Genomic DNA, 17862 nt, shown 5'->3' with positions numbered 1-17862 from the left:
TGGAGATGGTATGGCTTGGCACATCTGTGCCGGTCCACTGGCATGATCTGGACACTGACCCCCATCTTCAATGACAGTAACTCAGCGCACAGATGGGTGGCCCAACAGGAAGCAGTGGACAGCTGAGTATAAAGGGTCCCCATGACGACTGGACTTTTCAGTTGGCCATGCAGGGGGACTCAGGGAGGGGAGTAGACGATGGCTTATGTTCTCACATCGCCTCGCCACCTTTAGCTCCCCCTTCGCCCACCCCTACAGCATTGGGCCATTGCTGTGTTCACTCATTTGAGGTATGGTGCTGGTGGTATGCTGCAGATTGTCTCTGTGTCTCTTACCCTTATGAAGAGGGAAAATAGTCAGATTTCTTGCTCCTACTTTGCTTACTGCTGACCTCTATTGGAAAATATGCACAGGTTAGGATTCAGTAGTGACGCCCTCTTCACCTGTGGGAAGATTTCCCACAGGCACATGCTGGACAGTCAAGTTCCTCAATGAGTTACATATAGCAGAATCATAAACACATTCTTTGTCAATTTAAGATGTTACCCCATGCAGTGCAGAGAGAGAAGACGAGCAAGGTTGTGCGATTTACCCACCATTGAACCCGAAAATAAATCCTTCTTCAGGGTAAGAACACACGCGGCATGATTCCCCTCATGAGTTCCAGGACTTTAAATGTCAGGGTCAAATCGGGGTCAGAAGCCCAAATGACCAAGTGCTCTGGTTTGCAATGATTTGATGATTATTGATCAATTGTTGATGGCATGCAGGGGCTCAAACCTGAGGGAGGCCTCAAAAACGGAAAAACAAACAGCCTTTTCAAGAGGAAGGGCGCCCCTCCAAACAGACGTGCCCAGTTTCAAATTTGTTTTTCCTCAAAGGAAAACGCAGCCAGGCCTCTGAATCCCTCCACAAGGCAACCTGTGGATGCAACTGTGACCAGTTAAACTGGGAAGGCCTCAAAGCCTGCTCCAAGTGCTGAGCTGCCAATCCGGAGCTGGGCCAGGGAGGGGGGGAAAATGGCTATAAAGTTTGCTCTGCCTCCCACAATAGATATTTCCAAAATTATTGAGCACGTGGGATTTGAAGCTTGACCTCCTGGCTCAGAGGTAGTGACACCCCACCTCACCATAAGACCACTGTCACCCAGCTTTTACAGTACACTTTCATAGGCTAGTAAGTATCATTAAGTAGCTGCATGCGTGGGCAAAACCCATGATCCCACCTCCAGGAGAGTGGCAGGGTGAAGCCGGCAGAGTAAAAGTGTGCCCAGCTCCTGCCTCCAGTCTTGCCCACTTGAGTCCAAAGATATCTGGCCCAAAATGGCTGCAATTGGTAAGTATTGCATTGAAGTGAGAAGCAGCCTGTCACAGTGAAGTGATACTCTTGGCAGAGAAAATGTTTTTTATTACCTCACTACTTACTGGAGCTAGGGCTGGGGCTGGGTCAACATTTATTGTCTGTCCTCAGTTGCCCTTGAGTTGAGTGGCTTACTTGGCCCTTTCAGAGGGCAGCAAAGGGTCAAGCACATTGCTGTGGGTCTGGCGTCACGTGTAGGCCAGACCAGGTAAGGATGGCAGATTTCCCTCCCTTAAAAGACATTATTGAGCCAGATGGGCATTTAGAATAATTGATGATCATTGTCATGGCTACCATCACTGAGGTGATTTGGCTTCATGGCAATACAGAGTGACACCAACAGCTCAGGTTCAATTCCCAGAGCAGTTGAACTGCCTTTGAAGTTCCCACCTTGTCAACTTGGCCTGAGGCATGATGACCCTCTGGTTAATCTCACCATCAGTCATCACTCTGTAATGAGAGAGCAGCCCTCCAGTTCTCCAGTAACTTTTACTTTTCCCTGAGAACAGCTTTCAATTCCAGTCCAAGGATGTGTAGGTTAGGGTGGATTGGCCATGCTAAATTGTCCCATAGTGCCCAGGGATGTGCAGGTTAGGGTGGATTGGCCATGTTAAGCTGCCCCATGGTGTCCAGGGATGTGCAGGTTAGGGCGGATTGGCCATGCTAAATTTCCCATGTTGCCCAGGGATGTGCAGGTTAGGGCGGATTGGCCATGCTAAATTGTCCCGTAGTGCCCAGGGGGTGTGCAGGTTAGGGTAGATTAGCCATGCTAAATTGTCCCATAGTGCCCAGGGATGTGCAGGTTAGGGTGGATTGGCCATGCTAAATTGTCCCATAGTGCCCAGGGATGTGCAGGTTAGGGCGGATTGGCCATGCTAAATTGCCCATAGTGCCCAGGGATGTGCAGGTTAGAGTGGATTGGCCATGCTAACTTGTCCCATAGTGCCCAGGGATGTGCAGGTTAGGGTGGATTGGCCATGCTAAATTGTCCCATAGTGTCTAGGGATGTGCAGGTTAGGGTGGATTGGTCACGCTAACTTACCCATAGTGCCCAGGGATGTGTAGGTTAGGGTGGGATTGGCCATGCTAAATTGTCCCATAGTGCCCAGGGATGTGCAGGTTAGGATGCATCGGCCATGCTAAATTACCCATAGTGTCCAGGGGTGTGCAGGTTAGTGTGGATTGGCCATGCTAAATTGTCCCATAGTGCCCAGGGATGTGCAGGTTAGGATGCATCGGCCATGCTAAATTACCCATAGTGTCCAGGGGTGTGCAGGTTAGTGTGGATTGGCCATGCTAAATTGTCCCATAGTGCCCAGGGATGTGCAGGTTAGGATGCATCGGCCATGCTAAATTACCCATAGTGCCCAGGGATGTGAAGGTTAGTGTGGATTGGCCATGCTAAATTGTCCCATTGTGTCCAGGGATGTGCAGGCCAGGTGGATTAACCATGGGAAATTCACGGTTCCAGGGATAGGATAGAGATGTGGCACTGGGGGAGGGATGATTTTCAGTGTGGACTCAGTAGGTCCACACGAATGGCCTGCTTCCACATTGTCGGGATTCTATGTACGAACTGAATTTAACTGCCATGGTGGGATTTGAATCTATGTCCTCAAACTGATCGCCCTGAACCTCGGAACTACTTAGGCCAGACTGCATTTCCATGACAACACCATGCTTCAGTCTAAATCGCGATCACATTCAAGTTCATGACAAGCCATCAGGAGCCAAATGTGTCCACCAGAGCCGATTTCAATCATTCCTTTCACCAATTCATTCAAACGCACTTCCACTTGAGCCCACCTACTCAGATGATCTTTGTTTAAACTGTAAATATGTTATAAACCTGCTGGGTGCCTGTATTTCACATTGGATTTGATGATGTTACTGAGCTAGATGGCTGTGTGCCCACCCCCACATTCTAATGCGTAACCTGTTTGGTTTAATGAGCGTGCAGTGTATAAATCAGTGCGTTATGAGGGAACAGAGTTTACTCTCAGTTACAAGGCAGTCATGCAATCTCAGGTTTTCATCAGGTCAAATTGAGTGAGTGAATCTCGAATGCATTAAGACATTGTTGTAAAAGAGCAATATTGAACTCCAGTCAAACATAAAATGCTGTCCTCACGACAAATCACATCTGAGCCTTATCGGTACCAGTCTGTTACTCTGTTGCCAGCTCCACCTCCCTGGTCTGCTATAATCCTCTGCTCTCAATCCCGCTGGAGTGCCTTGAAGTTGCGTCGGGCCTACTTTTTGGTTTCCTCTCCATATTCTGACCCCATGCACTATTACACCACTTTCTCACAACATAGTCTCTCAGATCAAGGCTTTTGTCATTGTTTTGAACCAAACCACACAGTTCAGTTTCCCCGTGGTACAGAGCGTCCCCGCTTCTGGCTCAGGAAGGTCCAAGCTCCAGCCTCATTTGCGACTTGATGGCCAAGGGAAGTTATTTTGTGACGTGGCTGAACAGGCTGAGTGTTGATGTGTAAATCCTCCCACCAAGCATGCGGCAGGGGCAAGAGCCAAACAGCCTCCCAGTCAGCCACACTGTGCTAACCCTCAATCGGTAGCCTCTGGGCACAGGTTGTGATCTCTCCCAGGAGAGACAAATTGCCCAGGAGAGAGAAACAAGTGTGTGCTTCATCTGCCCAGATGTGCGCAGTCTTCAAAGTTGAAGAAGTGCCCCAAGTTGATCTTCCTTAAGGGCAGGTTACCAATCCAATGCACAGCAATTGAAGCTCGGGATGGTACAGCAGTTGACTGGAGAGGGGCCACAGTGTTGAAACACAGCCACGGGAGGTGGGCATCACTGGCAAGGCCAATATTTCTCACCCCATCCCTCACTGCCCCTTGAACTGAAGGGCATATTCAACCACTTCAAAGACAACGACATTGTTATGGGTCTGGAGTCATGTGTGGACCAGACCAGGTAAGGATGGCAGATTTCCTTCTCTGAAGGACGCTCATGAACCAGTTGGGTTTGTACAGTATTTAACAATAGCTGTCGTAGTTCCCATCTCTGAGACTAGTTTGCAATCCCAGACTGATTCAACTGTATCCCAAATCTATCAGCTGCAGTGGTGATGGGATTTGAACCCACAGCCCAGGTCATTAGCCTCTTGAGTGGGAGCCCAATGCCTTTACCACTGAACCACTGTCTCCCCAGAACAATGGGTTGTACGACCTGTGGCATGATGGCTGGATGAAGGAGAGGAACAATCAGCCGCACTTGAGCAGTGTGCAAGTGTGTGAAAGAGACGGTGACGGAGACAGAGTGCGTGTGAGAGAAGAGTGTGTGTGAGAGTCAGTGGCCTCTATTTTGCAGCAGCAGTGGAAGGGGTGAGAGCGAGGACCAGGGGGCTGCCGGCTAGGTAAACTTCCCTCCGAAAGGACTTACCTCGTGAATAGGTGGAGTGAAGGTTCAACAGGAGTGGACACAGACACGGGGATTGCTGGACAGGTGAACTGATATATTCGTGCTGTGGCTAAACCCGAAGCACTGACACGTATAGTATCTCCCACCCATCCTGCTCCTCTAACCAAAACAAAGACCATGTGTGGTGGGTTGGTAAGGTAAGGTTTCTTTTTTCATTTATTCAATCTCTCTTGGTAATTTTGAGCAGTGGGGCTGGAGACCAGGACAGTTGCATGCTCCTCTTGCAGGGTGTGGGGAGAAAGGGCCACCAATGGTGTCCCTGCCGACTTCACCTGAGAGAAGTGCACCCAACTCCAGCTCCTCACAGACCGTGTTAGGGAAATGGAGCTGGAGCTGGATAAACTTTGGATCATTTGGGAGGCTGAGGGGGTGACAGAGAGGAGTTATAGGTAAGTAGTCACACCTAAGTTACAGGATAAAGGGAGCTGGGTGACCGTCAGGAGGGGGAAAGGGAATAGGCAGACAGTGCAGGGACTCTCTGTGGCCGTTCCCTTCAATAATAAGTATATCGTTTTGGATACTGTTGGGGGGGGGGGTAGGGATCAGCGGCCAGGTCTCTGGCACTGAGCCTGTCTCTGGAGTTCAGAAGAGAAGGGGGGAGAATAGGAGAGCAATCGTGACGGGAGATTCAATGGTGAGAGGAACAGGCAGGAGTTCCTGTGGTTGCGAATGAGACTCCTGGATGGTGTGTTGCCTCCCAGGTGCCAGGGTTCAGGGTTGTCTTGGATCGATTCCACAGGATTGTTAAGCGGGAAGGAGATCAGCCAGAGGTCATGGCACGCATCAGTACCAATGACATAGATGGGAAAAGAGTAAAGGGAATATGGAGAGTTAGGTTGGATGCTAGAAGGTAGGATGAGCAGAGTAGTAATCTCAGGATTACTCCCGGTGCCACACTCTACTGAGGCGAGGAACAGAGAGTAAGTGAAGATGAACATGTGGCTGCAGGACTGGCGTAGGAGGGAGGGCTTCAGATATGTGGATCATTGGGATACCTTCTGGGGAAGATGGGACCTGTACAAGGAGGATGGGCTGCACCTGAACTGGAGGGACACCAATATCCTGGGCAGGTTTGCTCAAGCTTTTTGGGAGGGTTTAAACTACATTGGCAGGGGTTGGGAACCAGAGCTACGGATCAGATGACGGTAGTGAACTACCAGATACAACATGCAGAGTCTGTGAGGAATGATAGGCACTCGATAGGGCAAAGGTGCAGTTAGTGTGATGCATTGAAGTGTGTTTATTTTAATGCAAGAATATCAGGAATAAGGGTGATGAACTGAGGAGCATGGAGCAGGACTTGGAACTATGATGTTGTGGCCATTATGGAGACTTGAATATCACAGGGGGAGAAACGGTTGTTGGATGTTCTAGGGTTTAGATGTTTCAAAAAGAATGGTTGTGGTGGGGGGTGGTAAAAGAGGTCCAAGAGTGGCATTGCTAATCAGGAATAGTGCCACAGCTGCAGAAAGGTAGGTGGTTGAGAAAGATTTGTCTACAGAGACAATATGGGTGGCAGTCAAAAACAGGAAAGGAGCAGTCACTTCATTGGGAGTTTTCCACAGACATCACCCCCCCCTCCCCTCCCCCCCCCCACCCCCAATAGCAACAGAGACATCGAGGAGCAAATTGGGAGGCAGATTTTGGAAAGGTGCAGAAGTAACAGGGTTATTGTTATGGGTGACTTTAACTTCCCTAATTTTGATTGGAACTTCCTTAGTTCAAATAGTTTGGCTGGGGCAGTTTTTGTCAGGTGTGTCCAGGAAGGATTCCTAACTCAATATGTAGATAGGCCAACTAGAGGGGAGGCCATATTGGATTTGGTGCTCGGAGGAACAGTTGGATCTCGGGGTCCACGTCCATAGATCCCTCAAAGTTGCCACCCAAGTTGATAGGGATGTCGAGAGGGCGTATGGTGTGTTGGCTTTCATTAGCGGGGGATTGAGTTTAAGAGCCGTTCAGTTATATTGCAGCTCTACAGAGCCCTGGTTAGACCATACTTGGAATACTGTGTTCAGTTCTGGGTGCCTCATTATCGCAAGGATGTGGAAGCTTTTGAGAGGGTGCAGAGGAGATTTCCCAGGATGCTGCCTGGACTGGGAGGGCAGGTCTTATGAAGAGAGGTTGAGGGAGTTAGGGCTTTTCTCATTGGAATGAAGAAGGATGAGAGATGACTTGATAGAGGTGTACAAGATGATGGGAGGCATAGATCGAATGGATAGATAGAGACTTTTTCCCAGGGCGGAAATGGCTATCACGAAGGTTCATAATTTTAAGGTAATTAAGGTAATGAGGAAGGTTTAAGGGAGATGTCAGAGGTAGGTTCTTGACACAGAGAGTGGTGGGTGCATGGAATGCGCTGCCAGCAGTGGGAGTAGACTCAGATCCATTAGGGACATTTAAGCGACTCTTGGATAAGCACATGGATGATAGAAAAATGAAGGGTATGTAGGTTCGTCTGATCTTAGAGTGGGATAAAAGGTCAGCACAACATCGAGGGCTGAAGGGCCTGGACTGTGCTGTACAATAGGTTCAATCTGATCCTGGCTGATCATCCCTGTTCTTGCTTTCTTCCCACACCCTTTGATCCCTTTAGCTCCTAAGAACTATCTCTAACTCCTTCTTGAAAACATTTAATGTTTTGGCCACAGCCGCTTCCTGTGACAGAGAATCCCACAGGCTCCCCACTCTCTGGGTGAAGACATTTCTCCTCATCTCAGTCCAAAATGGCCTACCCCAGATCCTTAGACTGTGACCCCCTGGTTCTGGACTCCCTGGTCATCAGGAACATCCTTCCTGTGTTTACCCTGTCTAATCCTGTTTGGATTTTATCATTCCCTAAGATATCCCGCTTCTTTGTTCTAAATTTCAGTGAATATAGTCCTAACCGATCCAATCTATCTTCATACGCCTGTCCTGCCATCCTGGGAACCAGTCTGAGTGGGGACGCGGATCGCACGCAGCGACAGAACAGTCTCTTTGCTCCAGAAAGGCAATAATTAACTACTCTGAGACCTCTGGGCATAAAGACGGATGCCTTTAACATTACCCACCGACCAGAAGGTGCTGGTGAAAACACTCAAGAAACATGGTGTTCAACTGCCTCAGTGAAAATGTCTTTCAGGTGCTCAGTGCAATTTGTTAACTCAGGCCAGAAAGTGGAGAAATGTGCACAGCTCCTTCAAGAAATGTGCGGTGGAGCTGCTGTGAGAAGGGTCTCTGGCAAATGTTGCTGGTTTTCCTTGCTCGCTTATCAGGAGCTGACAGCCTTGGATGTGATTCAAGTGCATTTTTGACTGAGGTAGCGTTGTTAAGAAAAATGCAAGGCAGTGCTTGACTCCTCTTACTGAAAACAGGTGGTCGCTTTTTGATGTTTAATCTGAAAGCGATCTCAGATCCATATCAAGTCTTGGGAATCTGTGATGTTAGACCGCCCCTTATCGGCAATTCCTTTCCCGGTCGCCCCCTCATTTAACCAAATGTATTACACTGAAACAAGTACAAATTGAGCCATTTCTATTAAGTTTGCATTAAACACCTCCCTCACGTGGTGAAAATAGAAGTTGAATGATGACAAATCGCCTTTTTTTGTCCCCTGGCTGCACAGTTTAAAAATTGTTACCTGAATAAAAGTGTTGGTTTGATAACTCTCGCCAGTTCAAGTGACTGTTTCTGTTTCGAGAGCTGCAAACTACAATGCAAATGATTCCTTCACATATAACTCATTAAGATCATCCAATTGCAACTTTTTAAATGTAATTATCAAGGCTCTGTGGTGCCATTTTTCATTGGGCGAAAGAACATAACAACCAGATGAGGCCATTCAGTCCCTTGAACCGGCTCTGCCATTTAATACTATCTCATCTCAGCCTCAACTCCACTTTCCCGCCCACTCTCAAACCGCTATTAATTAAAAGATCTGTTGATCTCCTCCTCACACGTTTACTCAATGTCCCAGCATCCGTCGCATTTCTGGGGCAGCCACTTCACAGATTTTCCAACAGATTGGTCTTTTCGTCCCATCCTGTGGGGTGGGGACCACAGGGAATCAGAGTCAGATGGGTTGTAGACCAGGACGGCGGAGTAGCTGTCAGAGGCTACTCCCTTGCGCCTTCTGTCCGTGCCTCCCACTGCACCCCCACCCCCCGCCAGATTGGGGCAACTGAAGGACACCCCCACCTCTGCTCCCCTAACTCAGCAGGTGGGTTACCATGGTTTCACAGTGGGAAAGTAGCCACCGATTTCACCTGAATGGTGGCAGATAGCTGGGGAGGTGGTGAGTTGAGAGTGTGTGTGTGGTAGCCATTAACGGACCACTTCAGGGCCAAGCTGGGGGGGGGAGCGCGAGTCAAAAATGACTCCTGAGCTTTCTTAGCTGTAGCGGTGGCGAGAAAGGGGTTGAGGTTTCTCTCTCGGGGAGATTTCTCCCGTCATTTCCCCTTCTGACCACCTCCAGGGAGACCTAAGTGGGTTAAGAAGGGAATGTGGGAAGGAAGGTGGTGTCAGGTCGGTTTGCAGAGAAGACGTGATCTGAAGCTTCTGTTGCACTCTCTCCTGTCTTTCAGTTGCTACGTTGGGAAAAACAGAATATCGCGATGACCTTTTGCCCTTCGGTGGATCAAATGCCTGTCTCCAGAGGTCGAGACTGCTCTTGGTGAAGAGTTCACACAGATGCATGTACAAGCAGGTACAACCTCAGAGCTGAGAGCTGAAATTTGAAGCAGTTGGTGTTGGAACTCCATCTATTCAGGTACAGGCACACTTCAGTGAAGATTTCCGATCTTATCTTCTGCATGAGAGCTTGACTGATGCATAGTAACCTGAGAAAAAATATTGCAAAATACTTGGTGGATGAAGGGTTTCATTCTGTACATGTAGGGGCCTGCTTACTGGGTTATTCAAACTCATTGCCTTTAACTGTGTTCAGCGGGTTGCTGACTTGTAATCGGAAGCACAGTCCATTTGCAATCATCATCGTATCAAATAAAAACCGATTCAAATGGGGCCCTTCAATTCACAGTTGAAACAGTATTTCACCCCCAGCAATAGTCAGCCTCACGGCTTCCAATTATCTGAGGAGTTTGTTACATGGCAACATCAGTGCGAGAATGGCCAAGTGGTCTAAGGTGCCAGGCCTTGGTGAATCCCTCTCATTTTTTGAGGGGGCATGGGTTCAAGTCCCACTCCAGAGAGCTCCATTGAAAGTCTGCTGTGGTCGAGTCCCTTCATCTCAGCTAGAAGGTCCAGGTTCTGGTCCCAAGAGGCAACTTGTTTTTTTTTAAAACAAGAAAATATTTACCCTTGGGAACGCACGATGTTCATTTTTGACTCTTAGGACTGTCGTCATCAATGACTTTGGAAATAAGCATCAACAATGTCAATTCACAATTCCTCTCCACTATTTTTCATGTGGGTCTCAGAGTCCACCTGCTGTGCTTTGTCATTTGAAGATATTGTTGCAGTTTATTCTTTCAGCCTCACTGGCTGATCGCCTTGGAGGAAAAGAGTGATGAGAGACTGCTAAAAAATGGGATTAGAATAGTTTGGCACTTGTTTTTGACTGGCACAGGCTCAATGGGCTGAAGGGTACTTTTTTTTTACCGCGGTCGACCTCCGTGACTCGACGATTGCAGAAACATAGCCGCCAAGTTGCACCTTACTGCTGCTAACCCAGGACCCGAGTCTCACAAGCCCTTGCTCAAAATGGCAGAATAGATCGCAAAACGTTTCCAATTTCTGTGTGCGGTCTTTTCTCAAAATGAATTGCACACTCCATGCTTCCTGGGCCCTCATGAAACTGGCTGTTATGTTAAAATCTACACCAGGAGCACGACACAAAAGTTCGAAAGCTCAAAGAGGGCAAATCAAAAGATAGCAGTAAATACTCGTCCGAGCTTGGTGGGGGTAGGAGGGTTAAGTCTTGTGGGCTGACTGGAGATTAATAAAGACTTTTGCAAGAATATCTGCCTTCTATTTATATGCCCGTTTTGTTGTTTCCAGTTTATGCGCTAAAATGAGGAATCATCTGCCTTGCAAAATGAAACAGGTGCAACTATAAATGCTCGCAAACAGTTGTGGTCTGCAATAAGGAGCCCATTAAGTGCCCGAAATGGCATTGGGAGCGCAAAGCTACACGGCCATATATCTAGGCGTTACAGAACGACAGACATCAGTGTGACGAGGCAGGAACTGTGAGGAACAGAAGATGCCTGTGTTCAGAAGCATTTGACAAAGTGCCTGGTGGAGCAGGCACGTGAAGAATTAGCTCCTTCCCATTGGCAGCCTTCACTCCATCCCTGTTCGTCCAATTGGTCCTCAATTACAACCCCCCTCCTCCCCCCACCCCACCTTTTATTGGCTTTGTCCCAGGCCACCTCTTCAAACTCCTCCTTTTGGCAGAGACAGGACTCCTGCATCCCTCCCACTTGAGCAACTATAACATGGCGCCTGTGTGGAGCTGAGGCAGTGCTGCACTGTACGAGGTACTGGCTTCCCGATGACACGTTAAACCAAATGCCCTCGCAGGTGAACGTAAAAACCTCGGCAGTACTACTCAAAGAAGAGCAAGCAGGTTCTCTCCAACTCCCTCACAAAAATTGATCCATCGACTGACATCAGAAAAGCATTTCCTGGTCATTATACAATTGCTACTTGTGGGATCTTGCTGTGGACAAACTGACTGCCATGTTTCCGATGCTCTAACAGTGGGTTGCAAAGCTCCTTTTGAAATCCTGCTCATTTAAAGTGTGCGCCTTCCTTTCTTCCTCATCCCTTTCTTCCCTCAATAAAGTACTGAAAGAATATACTCACGTGTTTTCTGGTACATTCATGTTGGTCTGGCCACAATCTAACAGCCACTTCAGCTGAAACCCAAAGGACACTGCCACGTGGTGTAATGATGTCTGTCACACTGCAAAATCATCTTGGTCACCCAGCCGAAACAAACAACAAACTGAGTGTGTAACGAGTACAAAAACGTGATAAAAAGCAATGTTTTGCCCTTTGCTCTGCCAATGGTACAGATATCGGGGGTTTGTGTTTTGCAAAAAGATCACATGTTCTTGCAGTCTACATTTCCTCTCTATTCTTGTGCAACTTCAGCAGCTGGTGTTCTTTGACTGGCTCAATCCCTGGAATGTGGGCTCCATTGCTAAAAGATGTTGAAAGAGTTGATTTTACCAACACCTCCTTGTCACTCCTGCTGCTGTTGAATACAGCTGCTCTCTGCAGACATGAATTCGCCTGAAATTAGGAACTCGAGCTCGCAACATGTCAGTGGCAATCAGTTGCAGACATTATTGATTTTAAATGATTGGCAAAAGAAAAAGCGAGACGGCGAAACGATTTTCACAGAGGGCTTTTATGATCTGAAATGATGACCTTAAAGTGGTAGAGCGTGCAAAGATTTTCAAAAGGCACTTAGACAAGGAAGCAGAGAGGATTAATTTGCAGGGCTACAAGAAAGCAGCAGGAGACTGGTGTGTATTAGTCTAATCAGCCTGATAGCTGGCTTTGATGCTGTTTTCATACAATCCCTTCAGTGCAGAAAGAGGCCATTTGGCCCATCAAGTCTGCACTGACCCTCGGAACAGCATCTCACCAGACCGCCCCCCGCCCCCCATTCCTATAACCCTACATTTAGCACAGCCAACCCACCGAACCTAACCTACCCAAATTTGGACTGTGGGAGCAAACCCACGCTGACACGGGGAGGATGTGCAAACTCCACCCAGACAGTTGCCCGAGGCTGGAATATGAACCCGGAACCCTGGTGCTGTGAGGCAGCAGTGCTAAACACTGAGCCACTGTGCCGCCCAAACTTGATTGCAAGTTGATGTCTTTCAATGTTTAAAATGTTTATAAATCATATTTATAATCAGAAAGCAAGCAGTGAGAATGGCAGGTATATCATGCTCTCATCAACATTCTCCCTCAATGAATGCTACTGAAGGAAGATGACACATTGACTAATTTCTCCCTTATTAAAACCTGTGTCAATTTTAGCTTTTGGCTCTCGAAGAAGCACTGGTCTTACATAGCTTCAGGCAAATTAAATTGGATTACTTGCACTGGCAGCCAAAGAAAGGCTATTTTATTAAAGACTCCTGCTGATCCATGTGTCCAGAGTAAATGTGCGTCAGTATTGGAAAGATGTTGTGTAACCTGACAGGGTTCAGAAAAGATTTACAAGGATGTTGCCAGGGTTGGAGGATTTGAGCTACAGGGAGAGGCTGAACAGGCTGGGGCTGTTTCCCTGGAGCATCGGAGGCTGAGGGGTGACCTTACAGAGGTTTACAAAATTTTGAGGGGCATGGATAGGATAAATAGACAAAGTCTTTTCCCTGGGGTCGGGGAGTCCAGAACTAGAGGGCATAGGTTTAGGGTGAGAGGGGAAAGATATAAAAGAGACCTAAGGGGCAACTTTTTCACACAGAGGGTGGAACGTGTATGGAATGAGCTGCCAGAGGAAGTGGTGGAGGCTGGTACAATTGCAACATTTCAAAGGCTTTTGGATGGGTATATGAATAGGAAGGGTTTGGAGGGATATGGGCCGGGTGCTGGCAGGTGGGATTAGATTGGGTTGGGATATCTGGTCGGCATGGACGGGTTGGACCGAAGGGTCTGTTTCCATGATGTACATCTCTATGACTCCATGGTTACCCATGTCTCTGATGTACAGAGGATAGGTTTAACCTCTAAACCTCCTTACCTGTTACTACCAGAAATTGCTGAGGGACTCCCTACAGATACTGACGCACTCTCCAAAGGACCCTCTACAGATACTGGCACACTCCACAATGGACTCTCTACAGATACTGACACACTCCCCAAGGGACTCTCTACAGATACTGACACACTCCCCAAGGGACTCCCTACAGATACTGACGCACTCTCCAAAGGACCCTCTACAGATACTGACACACTCCACAATGGACTCTCTACAGATACTGACACACTCCCCAAGGGACTCTCTACAGATACTGACACACTCCCCAAGGGACCCTCGACACATACTGACACACTCCCCAAAGGGACCCTCTACAGATACTGACACACTCCCCAAAGGGACCCTCTACAGATACTGACACACTCCCCAAAGGACCCTCTACAGATACTGACGCTCTCCCCAAGGGACCCTCGACACATACTGACACACTCCCCAAGGGACTCTCTACAGATACTGACACACTCCCCAAGGGACCCTCTACAGATACTGGCACACTCCCCAAGGGACTCTCTATAGATACTGACACACTCCCCAAGGGACCCTCGACACATACTGACACACTCCCCAAAGGGACCCTCTACAGATACTGACACACTCCCCAAAGGGACCCTCTACAGATACTGACACACTCCCCAAAGGACCCTCTACAGATACTGGCACACTTCCCAAGGGACTCTCTACAGATACTGACACACTCCCCAAAGGGACCCTCTACAGATACTGACACACTCCCCAAAGGACCCTCTACAGATACTGACACACTCCCCAAGGGACTCTTTACAGATACTGACACACTCCCCAAGGGACCCTCGACACATACTGACACACTCCCCAAGGGACTCTCTATAGATACTGACACTCTCCCCAAGGGACTCTCTATAGATACTGACACACTCCCCAAGGGACTCTCTACAGATACTGACACACTCCCCAAGGGACTCTCTACAGATACTGCCACACTCTCCAAAGGACCCTCTACAGATACTGGCACACTCCACAATGGACTCTCTACAGATACTGACGCTCTCCCCAAGGGACCCTCGACACATACTGACACACTCCCCAAGGGACTCTCTACAGATACTGACACACTCCCCAAGGGACCCTCTACAGATACTGACACACTCCCCAAGTGACTCTCTACAGATACTGCCACACTCCCCAAAGGACCCTCTACAGATACTGGCACACTCCACAATGGACTCTCTACAGATACTGACGCTCTCCCCAAGGGACCCTCGACACATACTGACACACTCCCCAAGGGACTCTCTACAGATACTGACACACTCCCCAAGGGACCCTCTACAGATACTGACACACTCCCCAAGGGACTCTCTACAGATACTGACACACTCCCCAAGGGACCCTCGACACATACTGACACACTCCCCAAAGGGACTCTCGACAGATACTGACACACTCCCCAAAGGACCCTCTACAGATACTGGCACACTTCCCAAGGGACTCTCTACAGATACTGACACACTCCCCAAGGGACTCTCTGCAGATACTGACACAATCCCCAAGGGACTCTCTACAGATACTGACACACTCTCCAAGGGACCCTCTACAGATACTGACACACACCCCAAGGGACCCTGTACAGATACTGACACACTCCCCAAGGGACCCTCTACAGATACTGACACACTCCCCAAGGGACTCTCTACAGATACTGACGCACTCTCTAAGGGAGCCTCTACAGATACAGACACACTCCCCAAGGGTCCCTCTACATATACTGACACACTCCCCAAGGGACCCTCCACAGATACTGAAACACTCTCCCAGGGACCCTCCACAGATACTGACACACGCTCCAAGGGACTCTCTACAGGTACTGGCACAATACTCACGAGACTCTGTACAGATACTGGCACACTCCCCAAGGCACCCTACACAGATACTGACACACTCCCCAAGGGACCCTCTACAGACACTGACACACTCCACAAGGGACTCTCTACAGACACTGACACACTCTCCAAAGGACCCTCTACAGATACTGACACACTCTCCAAGGGACTCTCTACAGATACTGACACACTCCCCAAGGGACTCTCTACAGACACTGACACACTCTCCAAAGGACCCTCTACAGATACTGACACACTCTCCAAGGGACTCTCTACAGATACTGACACACTCCCCAAGGGACTCTCTACAGATACTGACACACTCCCCAAGGGACCCTCTACAGATACTGACACACTCCCCAAGGGACTCTCTACAGATACTGACACACTCCCCAAGGGACCCTCCACAGATACTGACACACTCCCCAAGGGACTCTCTACAGATACTGACACACTCCACAATGGACCCTCTACAGATACTGACACACTCTCCAAGGGACTCTCTACAGATACTGACACACTCTCCAAGGGACCCTCTACAGATACTGACACACTCCCCAAGGGACTCTCTACAGATACTGACACACTCCCCAAGGGACTCTCTACAGATACTGACACACTCCCCAAGGGACCCTCCACAGATACTGACACACTCCCCAAGGGACCCTCTACAGATACTGACACACTCCCCAAGGGACTCTCTACAGATACTGACACACTCCCCAAGGGACTCTCTACAGATAATGACACACTCCCCAGGGGACCCTCTACAGATACTGACACACTCCCCAAGGGTCCCTCTACATATACTGACACACTCCCCAATGGACCCTCCACATATACTGACACACTCTCCAAGGGACTCTCTACAGATACTGACACACTCCCCAAGGGTCCCTCTACATATACTGACACACTCCCCAAGGGACTCTCTACAGATACTGACACACTCTCCAAGGGACTCTCTACAGATACTGACACACTCCCCAAGGGTCCCTCTACATATACTGGCACACTCCCCAAGGGACTCTCTACAGATACTGACACACTCCCCAAGGGACCCTCAACAGTCGGTACGTTCAGCAAACACTCGAGTCTCTATCATTTCTGTTTTTTAGTTGTCAGTCACCCAAGGGGGCATGAAGTCTCCAAGAAAAGCTGCTCACCATCAAAATGTTGGAGCGACAGTGGATACCTGTTCTTTTGACAGGTGGTTATGTGTTGCACAAAAGGATAGTTTACATTTCTGATTTGAGGCGATGTCTTGATACTGAGTTGTTAAATGAAGTCGACTCTGCGAACCAAGTACAATGGCAGACGTGGGAAGGGAAAGTGACACTTGGAGACATGGCAGTGTTGACTTGCGTATGTTCTAGCATACCACAATTGGCATGCATGACCAACTCTTACTGCACAGGGGAAAGTCAGGGTAGCGAAAGAGATGAGCAAATGGATACATGGAGTGTTCTGTGTCATCATGTTCAGTGACATCATGAAGAGAGGAATATATACGCACAGGGGCGTTGCCTCGACTCGCCATCCCAGCTTTCCATTGTCCTTTCATTCAGACAGAATCGGAAGATTACCAAAATAAATTGTTGTCCCCTTTGGGATTTGGTATTCTTGAACCTCTGTCCTGATGACAGCAGGATGTCCTATCAGCATCCTTAATTAAAAGCAAAATACTGCAGATACCAGAAATCTGACACACAAATGGAAGGTGGCTGGAGAAACTCAGCATGGGTCTGGTCGCATTTGCGGAGAGAGAAACAGAGTTAACGTTCCGAATCTGGTGAGACTCTTTTCAAAAATCCTGAAGTTCTGAAGAAGAGTCATATTGCACATGAGTTGTTCACTGAACATCCCTCTCCACAGATGTTGCCCGACCTGCTGAGTTTCTCCAGCACTTTCCGTACACAATCCTCCAGCTGAGGTCTAACAAGGGTCTCGTTCAACATCACCTCCCAGCTCTTGTTCTCTATGTCCCTATTAATAAAGCTGAGGACACTGTGTGCTTTATTAACTGCTCTCTCCACCTGTCCTGCCACCTTAATGATCTGTACCCAGATACACCCAGCTCCCTCTGCTCCTGTACCCCTTTTCGAATTGTACTTGGTGTTTCAATATTAATTACATTCAACTTTGCTCAGAAACAAGGATGGGGCCTGTTGCGAGGTTTTCAGTTGGTTATTCAAAACAGTTCTAGAGTCATTTCAGAGCAGTTTGTAGGTTACAGTTGCGAGAGAAACACGGGATGGGGGAGGAGGGGTCACAGTTTATAGGTAGGACTGAAAGGGGGAGAAATGTCTTCACCCAGGGAATGGGGAGCCTGTGGAATTCCCTGTCACAGAAAGTGGTTGAGGCAAAAACATGGAATGTTTTCAAGAAGAAGTTAGATATAGCTCTTCGGGTTAAAGGGATCAAAGGGTACGGGGGGGAGAAAGCAGGAACAGGATACTGAGATTGCATGA

At 48.5% G+C, this 17862-nt stretch overlaps 1 protein-coding gene across 3 annotated transcripts in view; it reads left to right on the top strand.

Annotated features, from left to right (window-relative positions):
* LOC140471266 (fidgetin-like) overlaps window positions 1-17862 on the top strand; it is a 128934-nt gene that overhangs the window by 14882 nt on the left and 96190 nt on the right. Inside the window, exons 2-3 of one of the 3 annotated variants that reach the window (XR_011956947.1) lie at window positions 9370-9554; window positions 10805-11741. Coding sequence is in view for 1 of the 3 variants with exons in the window: in XM_072567230.1 (XP_072423331.1) it covers window positions 9476-9491 (16 nt within the window). In the remaining 2 variants the exon portion in view is untranslated. Of the gene's footprint in view, window positions 1-9369; window positions 9555-10804; window positions 11742-17862 lie in introns of those variants that run through there. The other 2 variants (XM_072567230.1, XM_072567231.1) reach the window with 2 other exon arrangements.

The sequence above is a fragment of the Chiloscyllium punctatum genome, chromosome X (genome assembly GCF_047496795.1).
Source record: "Chiloscyllium punctatum isolate Juve2018m chromosome X, sChiPun1.3, whole genome shotgun sequence".
Classification (NCBI taxonomy): domain Eukaryota; kingdom Metazoa; phylum Chordata; class Chondrichthyes; order Orectolobiformes; family Hemiscylliidae; genus Chiloscyllium; species Chiloscyllium punctatum.
Note: the sequence above shows the minus strand (reverse complement) of the source record. Positions and strands in the feature narration are given on the sequence as shown.